Source organism: Schistocerca nitens, chromosome 4, assembly GCF_023898315.1.
Source record: "Schistocerca nitens isolate TAMUIC-IGC-003100 chromosome 4, iqSchNite1.1, whole genome shotgun sequence".
NCBI classification, from domain to species: Eukaryota; Metazoa; Arthropoda; class Insecta; order Orthoptera; family Acrididae; genus Schistocerca; species Schistocerca nitens.
In genome coordinates, this window is record NC_064617.1 from 536,575,314 (window position 1) to 536,585,667 (window position 10,354).

At 46.8% G+C, this 10,354-nt stretch overlaps 1 protein-coding gene across 1 annotated transcript in view; it reads right to left on the reverse strand.

Annotated features, from left to right (window-relative positions):
- The window catches only part of LOC126252421 (uncharacterized), a 102,671-nt gene extending 92,896 nt beyond the window's left edge, over window positions 1–9,775 (reverse strand). The window contains exons 1-2 of the mRNA XM_049953311.1: window positions 9,222–9,775; window positions 9,049–9,128 (exon numbers count right to left, since the gene is read on the reverse strand). Of these exons, the coding sequence (XP_049809268.1) occupies window positions 9,049–9,128; window positions 9,222–9,775 (634 nt within the window). The remainder of the gene's footprint in view (window positions 1–9,048; window positions 9,129–9,221) is intronic.
- Between the last annotated feature and the right edge of the window lie 579 nt (window positions 9,776–10,354).

Here is a 10,354-nt window from a genome sequence, read left to right on the forward strand (position 1 = left end):
ACCCGGAACAAATTGTGGGCATACAGGCTGACGCAAATAGTTTCAAGATTGTCACACTCATGATGTCAAGCAATCATGTATTTAGCTTCATAATCTAAAAAAAGCTCTTTCACACATGTATGTAGGTCGAAATTTTGTATCAGCTTTGAACCTGGAGACGTGCAGACGTGGAAACTACCGAAGGAAGCAATGTAAATGTGCTAGACAGTCTTAACGTAAAAGGATTTGTCGTTAAAACGGGAGTTACCCTGCACGTCAGTCATTTACATCTGTACATGCACAGTGGCACTTTCAACTGAAATGGCAAACGGTCTCCAAAACAGGTCGAAAACAGTTATAAGATTGGCAGTGTGCTCAAAACGTTTAGGAAACTACCCTGTAATTCTTTCAAGGCCACAACGAATTCTTCGAACCTCTCGTTTTCTTTAACGGCGATGAGCTAGGGGAACTGGACTGTGTGTGTCAGACTTTTTCCCTTCTATAACGCAGTTTCATTTTTAAATGCATCCCCATTAAAACAGAAAGAAGTTGTTTCTCACTTTGCAGCGTCTTACTATGGGCAGTGTGCAGACAAGCCCACTTAAAATGAGAAGTGTGCAATCCATTCCGGATGTTCTAATTTTTGTTCCTATACTCATTTTTTCTTTTTAAATTCAACAATAGCGAGTTTGAAATCAAGAAATCGTTCCAGGTATACCACGTGACTTAATCAGCGTACGTTGCAACAGTACATAAAGTCTCCATACTGTTCGATGATTTCCATCGAATATTGTTGCGTGTGACAGTGAAATAATAAGTGCAACTTCAGAAGTTTTGCTATTCAAACCACTAATTTCTTCACACGCTGCGTCTCGGAAATTCAGCGCAAAGTGCTTGTTGATGTACAGAACAATGAATCCCGTCTGTCGATCGTTGTAACGTTTTGCACTTTTTAATTGTCAACTAAATCTTTAAATTCTTTCCGAACGGTGCTGTAATATCGTTTCATAGCAAATTTGCAGTACCCGTTGCTTATGCGTCTGCATAATATATATTGAGAATTCTCATCCCTCTCTTCTGTCATTCCCATTCATTTTTAAAGGCTCATGACGTTAGATCGCTAGACTGCCTCTTTTTTTGCCTCTTTTTTTGTAGCCACTAGACCTGTGAACTTCCTTGATACCGCGAACAAACAACGAAGCGTAAACAGTGCTGACAACGATCTACTGAACTGAAGAGAAATGTGCCCAACAAAAAATGCCACACAGCAATACTTATTGAACGGAAAAGTAACCGACTATTCTGCTGCATGCATTTTCAGTAAGCTACCATAAGAATTAAAGAAAATGTAGAGTAACCCTGGCTCTTTCAAGTCTAAACTGAAGAATTCCCTGATGGTTCACTCCTATTCTATAGGGGAGTTCCTGGTAAAGAAGTAAGTTGATTTCTGTGCTACAGTGTTGATTATGCTAATATAAAGGGTGATTCAAAAGTCACGTCCCTTACGACAAACAGGGTGCTAGTATGGACAAAAGTTTAGTAAACATGGGGTCTAAAATATGTACCTTAAGAATAAGAGAACATCTTCATCTTTGTTGCTGTGAAACAAATCTCTTTTCCTGCAAACTCTTTGCTTTCCATATTTTGAGGTGTGGCAGTATGAACCGAAATATATATATATATATATATATATATATATATATATATATATATATATATATATATATATATTCAACAAACAAGAGCTTTAACGTGCATACTTTAAGAGTTGTGAGCACTTGTTCGATATATCACATGTTTTTCACAGTAGCGAAGAAGAACAAGTGCTCATAGCTCGTAAGGTACGCATTTTAGAGCACTTGTTTACTGGAAATTTTTGTTGTTGTTTTGGTCCATACTACCACCTCTGAAAGTTTTTCGATGGAGTTCTGTTTCACCCTGTTTGTCCTATTGGACACGCCTTTTGAATCACCCAGTATACTTGCTTAGGATTTGTTGTCTGCATAGGATTTGTGTACAGTGTATTTCTATCAAACGTTTGCTACTTGAGCCACTGTCGACGGAAAACTATTTACCGTACGGATTGGAATGATATTCAGACTGTGCGCTGCAGGATCTACGTTGTCGGTAGTTTTAATGTCATGAGTTGCCGTTAGGCGCCGGTACTGGTGCGGTGACGTAGGGTTAGAACGCAAGCACCAGTATGCATTATAACTGTAGACAGTAAACATGGATCTGGAAGAGGTGAGGAGCTCTTTGGCGATAAAGCTGTTTTACCAAAACAACAGCAATAAAAGAGATGGGGCCCCTTCACGCCCGCACCAACGTGGTGACCAAACCAAAAGTTCTACTGTCAAAATGGTTCAAATGGCTCTGAGCACTATGGGGCTTAACATCTGTGATCATCAGTCCCCTAGAACTTAGAAATACTTAAACCTAACTAACCTAAGGACATCACACACATCCATGCCTGAGGCAGGATTCGAACCTGCGACCGTAGCAGTCGCGAGGCTCCGGACTGAGCGCCTAGAGCTCTACTGTCACCTCCGTAAACATGTTAGTTATCTAGTAAGTGGATCACAAGGTGCTGGGCTGTAATGTCCGTGCGTCTGGGTAAGACTACGCATTAACACGGTCCATCAGGTGATAGATAGTGGACGAAACGCGAGTGAAGGTAGCGATTTGAAGAGCAGAGGGAAAAAAGTGCCATGGCTCGTGCCGTGGGAAAAAAAACCTCTGCGACAGTGGGATGGGTAGTAAGAGCAGTAGTGGCTTACTAGCTGCGATAGCTCATGCAAGGTTGGATTTGTTAATATAGGTATCATGCATCATTACCGTGACAAGCGATGGCGATGTGTCCCAGTTGCTGCAGCTGCTACATTCCTGGAACAATCAAGATCATTATACAGTAGTGGGAGATCAGCCGTAGATCATCTCACTGTGTGGGGGATGTGTGGAGCTTGTTTGCATGCAATGCACGGTACGGCTTCCCTGTGTAGTTCCAGTTATTCGGCAGTGTATTTCAGCTGGATATCCAGTAGTGGCGTCTGGTTAACAGGGGCTCGCCTGTGCCGTTATGTTTGCGTATGCTTGGCCATAGACTTTATGTCCTTACAAGTATGTCTTTTGGTCTTTTATGTTTCCATCTATGGTTGTGGTCGTAGTTCCCCAGATTCAGAATAAACGGGTTCTGCGAATGTCTGGGGTTTCTGTATAGTCTCGTGGTGAGTTTGTGGATTACCTCCGTGAGAGTCTCAAGTCGGTATTCCCGGTGAAGGTCCGCGATGCGTGTGTATCGTGGAGCATTGCTTATGATTTTGAGTACTTTGTTTTGTATGAGCTGCAGACGGCCCAGGCGTGTAGGCGCAGCGTATCCCCAGACAGGAGCTGCGTACGTCATCAGGAGTCGGATAAGTGTCATGTAAGTAGACCTCGACACCCTTCTGTTCAGTGTGCTACGCCTGTTGAGCATAGGATAGAGCTGTTTGAACCTCGCGCTAGCTCGGTTGGTCATGTGTTGTATGTGGTCCCCCCAGAGTAATTTCCGGTCCAGCCAGACACCGAGGTATTTGACTTTCTCGCGGAAACGTATTGGACGTGCATGTAGAGTTATTGGTCTGCAGTAGCGGTGTTTGCGCAGTTGCTTCGGTCTTCTAGTGAACAGAACGGCTTCGCACTTGTCGACGTTTGCTCTAACACGCCATTTCTCCAACCAAGGCTCGGCCACTCTGAGTGCAGTCTGTAGGCGTGGCGTAATGTTTGATGGTTTCCAATCTTGCGCAAGGATGGCTGTGTCATCCGCATAGATTGCCATCATTGTGTTGTATGTGGTTGGGAGATCGTTTATGTAGAGGTTAAACAGTAGGGGCCCTAGGATGCTTCCCTGGGGTACTCCCGCGTGTATACCGTGTCGTGTTGATTGTTTTCCCTGCACGTCAGTGTTAAAACTCCTGTCTGTGAGGTATGAGTGTATTAGACGCAGCAGCCCGTCGGGGAATCCCGCATCGCTGAGTTTACGGATGAGGCCGTTGTGCCATAGACGGTCGAAAGCCTTTTCGATGTCCAGGAACACTGCCCCTGTAGCTTTGTTTATGTTGAAGCCATGTGTTATATGTTCAACGACCCGTAGGAGTTGTTGTGTTGTGGAGTGGTGATTCCTGAAGCCGAATTGCTCCGGTCTCAGGATGTCATTTGTTATGCAGTGCCTAGTGATGCGTTTGAGAATCACCTTCTCAACAATCTTACTGAGCGAGCTCAGAAGGCTGATGGGTCGGTAATTTTGTGGGAGGCTGTGGTCTTTCCCCGGCTTCCTGAACATCAGGACCTTGGCCGTCTTCCAAAAGGCGGGGAAGTGTTGGTGTTTTAGTATGGCATTCGTTATGTGTGTTAGGTACTCAGTTGCTTTATCCGTGAACTCCTGGAGGACACAGTTCTGAATGTCATCATGACCAGGGTCTTTCCTAGCAGCGGAATGCATTATGGCCCAGGAGACTTCGGCTGTGCTAGCATATCGAATGTCGTCGCGCGATGGTTGGGCTAGAATGCGTGTAACCTCTTGGTCAGTAGCAAGTGTGAACACTGGATCTGATGGTACCAGGTTCGGTGTGAATGACGCTGCGAGTGTTCGGGCCATTAGTTCTGCTTTCTCTTCCGCTGAGTAAGCAGGTCCGTCAGGCCCTTGAAGCGTTGGGGTGTATATTTTTTCCCTGGTGAAGTGTCGGGCTAGTTGCCACACGCCAGGTCGTGCGGTGTCCAGCCGTTCGAGTTTTTGGTTCCACTGTTGTGTTCTATGTGTTTGTATTTTATCGTGTATGATGCCCTGTAGTCTGTTAATGTGCCGTTTGAAGTACGGACGCCTGGTGCGCTGCCATTGTCTCCTGAGGCGATTCCTCATTGAGATTAGGACCAGGATTTCCTGGGGCAGGGCCGTACTGCGTTGTTGTGAGGTGCGATCAGGTATGGTGCCTGCCATTGCGTCCTGGACGGCGTTAGTGAGGGTTTCTACTGCCTCGTCAATTTGTGCTACAACAGCAATAGTGCTGCTGCTCTTCACGAATATCTACACGATAAAAGAAGGTCCTCTTTCCACGCTGGGATTGAGGAACATGATTAGGAAGTTCGAATTAAATAGTGATTTGGGAATTGCTCCTGGGAGAGGCAGAGGGCCGGTTGTGTGGGGCTGAGAATGTTGGACTCAGTGTGCGATATTCAAGCAGTGCGTGAGCTGAACATTGTATGGTCGACTGTTCGAAAAGTGCTGCGAACAACTGTGAAGTGATATCTTTAGTGCGACTCCATGCTGTTTTGGATGCGTATAGTCGCCAGGTTGAGGAAGGTGTGTAGTCCTTAAGGTCAACATGGCACGTAATTAAGAAATGTTACTATCTCATGTGGACATTAAAATGTGTTTCTTTCAACTGTTTATCCGTTATTTCTATTCCGCTTCTACTTGCATACTCGTATGTTTTTAAAAGTCCATTGTTATTATTATTCACGTTTGGGCCCTACTGGACCACGCGAAGTACAATCACGGGGCATTCAGTTATTTTCTTTTAGACTTTCTCTCTGCCCAAATTGTTTTCATTCTCTCGGAATGAGCTCTTTTCCTTTCATCAGACCATGTGGTTCCAGTTTTCTTTGTCCATTGTACTACTATCAAAAAAATATATATTTGTGTCTACAGTCGCAGTTTATTTATTTTGCCTGCTGGCGACCGGTTTCAGTACACAGTACCATCCTTAGTTCTACCGCAACGTACAAAAATACGGCCGGCCGGAGTGGCTGAGCGGTTCTAGGCGCTACAGTCTGGAACCGCGCGACCGCTACGGTCGCAGGTTCGAATCCTGCCTCGGGCATGGATGTGTGTGATGTCCTTAGGTTAGTTAGGTTTAAGTAGTTCTAAGTTCTAGTGGACTGATGACCTTAGAAGTTTAGTCCCATAGTGCTCAGAGCCATTTGAACCATTTTTACAAAAATACGGGGGTTGGCGTAGTATACCGTTATGCAGAGCCTATTCTGTTGATGGTGCGAATGGAGGCGGTCTAAAGTTAAGGTGATTCTCGTGTACGACTGTGACGTTGTTATCCTAAAGCATTACATTCCTCCACGCAGACCGTCAATGCACAGTATTACTGTTCGTTTTTGGAGCATCACTTGCGACCAGCTTTGCGAAAAAAGCGGCTACACTTTCTGCGCAACACACCCATCATTTTGCACGACAATGCGCGGGCGCATACAGCGCAAGCTGTTGCTGCTCTGTTCGGTCGATGGGACTGGGACGTAATGTACCATCCACCATACTCCCCGGACTAAAGTCCTTGTGACTTTGATTTGATTCCGAAGATGAAGGAACCACTTCGTGGCATTCGTTTCAGAACTGTTCCAGAAATTCGATAGGCAGTAGACCGCTCCATTCGCACCATCAACAGAACAGGCCCCGCTAATGGTATACTACGCCTTCCACGTCGCTGGCAACGGGTTCTGCACAACGCTGGTGTCTGCTCTGAAGTACTGTAACAGGTGCAAACATGTAACTCTTTTGTATCGGTTGTGAAAAAATAGTTGCCTCTGTTTAAGTTCCAACCCTCGTAATATGCATTATGACAGCAAACGCTTGATATATAGGAACCTTCAAACGTACAGGCAGCATCTTAACCCTAGGACATAGTCGTCACGCTTGCTTCCCAAGTAAGTGTGGTCAAATGCTAAAAGAATCCTTAAAAATAAATAAATAGAAGTAAATTGCGGCCAGCAGTGATAAGAGTTCCTCATATACACAGAGTTTATTATTATTATTATTATTACTATATTTATGTCTTTTACCTCTTAAGAAAGTCTCAGTGTAAAAGATATTTAAGAATAGCATAAAATTTGAAAATAACAAATTAGTTAATAAAATAGTCCCTCCCCCTGTAATAAAAGATTGAAAGCAAAATCGCAAACGTGTAAGCTAAGATCACATTTTACCATTAGATATAGTGTATGCCACTATAAAACATCGAGGTGACCATGTTTCTTTAAAATAACGCAAGTGCCGTCGTAATAATGGCGTACATAATAAAAATACAAAATTAATTTTTATTGAAAAGAAATCGCGCGTCCAGATGGAATAGTGACATACTGCAGCTATATAGGTGATTTACACTACTGGCCATTAAAATTGCTACACCAAGAAGAAATGCAGACGATAAACGGGTATTCATTGGACAAATATATTATACTAGAACTGACATGTGATTACATTTTCACGCAATTTGGGTGCTTAGATCCTGAGAAATCAGTACCCAGAACCACCACCTCTGGCCGTAATAACGGCCTTGATATGCCTGGGCATTGAGTCAAACAGAGTTTGGATGGCGTGTACAGGTACAGCTGCACATGCAGTTTCAACACGATACGACAGTTCATCAAGAGCAGTCACTGGCGTATTGTGACGAGCCAGTTGCTAGGCCAGCATTGACCAGACGTTTTCGATTGGTGAGAGATCTGGAGAATGTGCTGGCCAGGGCAGCAGTCGAACGTTTTCTGTATCCAGAAAGACCCGTACAGGACCTGCAACATGCGGTCGTGCATTATCCTGCTGAAATGTAGGGTTTCGCAGGAATCGAATGAGGGGTAGAGCCACGGGTCGTAACACATCTGAAATGTAACGTCCACTGTTCAACGTGCCGTCAGTACGAACAAGAGGTGACCGAGACGTGTAACCATTGGCACCCCATACCATCACGCAGGATGATACGCCAGTATGGCGATGGCGAATACACGCTTCCAATGTGCGCTCACCGCGATGTCGCCAAACACGGATGCGACCATCATGATGATGTAAACAGAACCTGGATTCATCCGAAAAAATGACGTTTTGCCATTCGTGCACCCAGGTTCGTCTTTGAGTACACCATCGCAGGCGCTCCTGTCTGTGATGCAACGACAAGGGTAAGCGCAGCCCGGGTCTCCGAGCGGATAATCCATGCTACTGCAAACGTCGTCGAACTGTTCGTGCCGACCGGAGTGACCGAGCGGTTCTAGGGGCTTCAGTCTGGAACCGCGCGACCGCTACGGTCGCAGGTTCGAATACTGTCTCAGGCATGGATGTGTGTGATGTCCTTAGGTTTAAGTAGTCCTGTTCTAGGGGACTGATGATCTCAAATGTTAAGTCCCATAGTGCTCAAAGCCATTTTGAACTGTTCGTGCATATGGTTGTTGTCTTGCAAACGTCCCCATCTGTTGAATCAGGGATCAAGACGTGGCTGCACGATCCGTTACAGCCATGCGGATAAGATGCCTGTCATCTCGACTGCTAGTGATACGAGGCCATTGGGATCCAGCAGGGCGTTCCGTATTACCCTCCTGAACCCACCGATACCATATTCTGCTAACAGGCATTGGATCTCGACCAACGCGAGCATCAATGTCGCGATACGATTAACCGCAATCGCGGTAGGCTATAATCTGACCTTTATTAAAGTCGGAAACGTGATGGTACGCATTTCTTCTCCTTACACGAGGCATCACAACAACGTTTTACCAGGCAACGCCGGTCAACTGCTGTTTGTGTATGAGAAATCGGTTGGAAACTTTCCTCATGTCAGCACGTTGTAGGTGTCGCCACCGGCGCAAACCTTGTGTGAATGCTGTGAGAAGCTAATCATTTACATATCACAGCATCTTCTTGCTGTCGGTTAAATTTCGCGTTTGTAGCACGTCATCTTCGTGGTGTAGCAACTTTAATGGCCAGTAGTGTACTTTGCAAGCGTCAGTTGACGATCTGCAGCTCATGTTTGTCCGAGTTCCATTTTTCATGGGGGCCCTCTCAAGGAGTGAACGTTTAATTATTACTACCCTATAGACTTTATTTTATCTGTTATTAATTTCCTGGAGATAATTTCATGTACTGCCCATCAATTTGGTCCTACATCGCTAGTTGTACAAAATAATTTTAAAAGAAAATACGCCAGTTGAAACCGGGTGTAAGGAGGCCGGTGTTGACTGTCGTAATTCATCCGTCGGCAGCCAGCGTGGCAGAGTGTCGCCGTCCGGGGCAAAAGAAAACGTTTGAAGACTACGGCTTACCACTGTGCGGCAGTCGCTGTTTGGGGGTTCCGAGCGGCTTTAGGTCGTGTGTGGAAGGCGGCCGGTCGGGGCACTCGCAGCTGACGAACGCCGGCTGCTGAGGTTTGTCGCGCGGGGCCGCCTCCACCTTGGGACGCTTCTCCGGCGGCTGCGGCGGCGGCGGTGGCGGCGGCTTCGGCTGCGGGGACGGCGGCCGCAGTCTGCGCAGGTTCTCCCTCTCGCGCCTGCGAAACTCCTCGAGGAACTGCCTGGTGAAGACCATGCGGGCGGCGCCGCGCGCCACCAGCAGCGTGCCCAGGCCGGGGAAGACGAGCGACGCGCTGCCGGCGGCGAGGCGGCGGTCGAGCGCCCGCTGCACCGCCCCCAGGCACGCGTCCGCCCCCCGCAGGCCGCGTTCGCTCGCGCTCGCCATCGTGGCGGCGGTCATCAGCCGCGGCGCGGACTTGGGGCACCACTTCTTCTCGGCGCGGACGCCGAACTTCTGCAGCGCGCGGCCGTACAGCGTGAACGCCGGCGAGCTCTCGAACGTGTTCTTGCCGATCTGCCACTTGGACACCGAGAAAGTGCCCACATTCTTCAGCAGAGTGGCCTTCCCGTCCAGTAAGTTCTTCCTAATCTCTGCGGAGACGGCGCTCCAAAACTTTCTCAGACCTTCCTGACCGGCAATTTTCTCGTCCTTTGGCCAGAGGTTCTTGCGCGCCTCTTCTATAACGTCGCACGAACACATCTCGGTTTTCATCCTGGAACAGGATATCTCTGCAAGTGGAGTCCGTATGGAAAGCGGTACGACCACTTATATAGAAACGTACTGGGAACTATCACAGAGACACTACAAGAAACGCTCACGGACGGAGACAAATAGGAACTATTAAACAAACACAAAGACCAAACCTCCAAAATTGATCGTCCTATCTAAAAGCCACCCGTCATTTAGGCGTGGGGTGTTTGATTACCAATCAAAACGTCCTCGGTTCCGGGTTTGAAATGCGCCACCGCTTAAATTTTGAAAGAAAATCGGCAGCAATAACGGCCGAAGACTTCCAGCACAAGAAGTCTCCCTCATTGTACCAACAGTATTGTCAAAGAGGGCGGAGGGGGGGGGGGGACAGAGTTTCAGCACACTCTCTTGTGCTTGGGGTGGCAAACTGCTTCTAAAGACGGAGGAAACCATTGCATTAAAGACTCAGAATGTGTATCCAGAGGACATGTGGCCTGTAACTGAAAAGCGTCATGATGATATCTCCACTGACAAAAGATTCCTGAGTAGCCCCCATTCGGGTCTCCGGGAGGGGACTGCCAGAGGAGA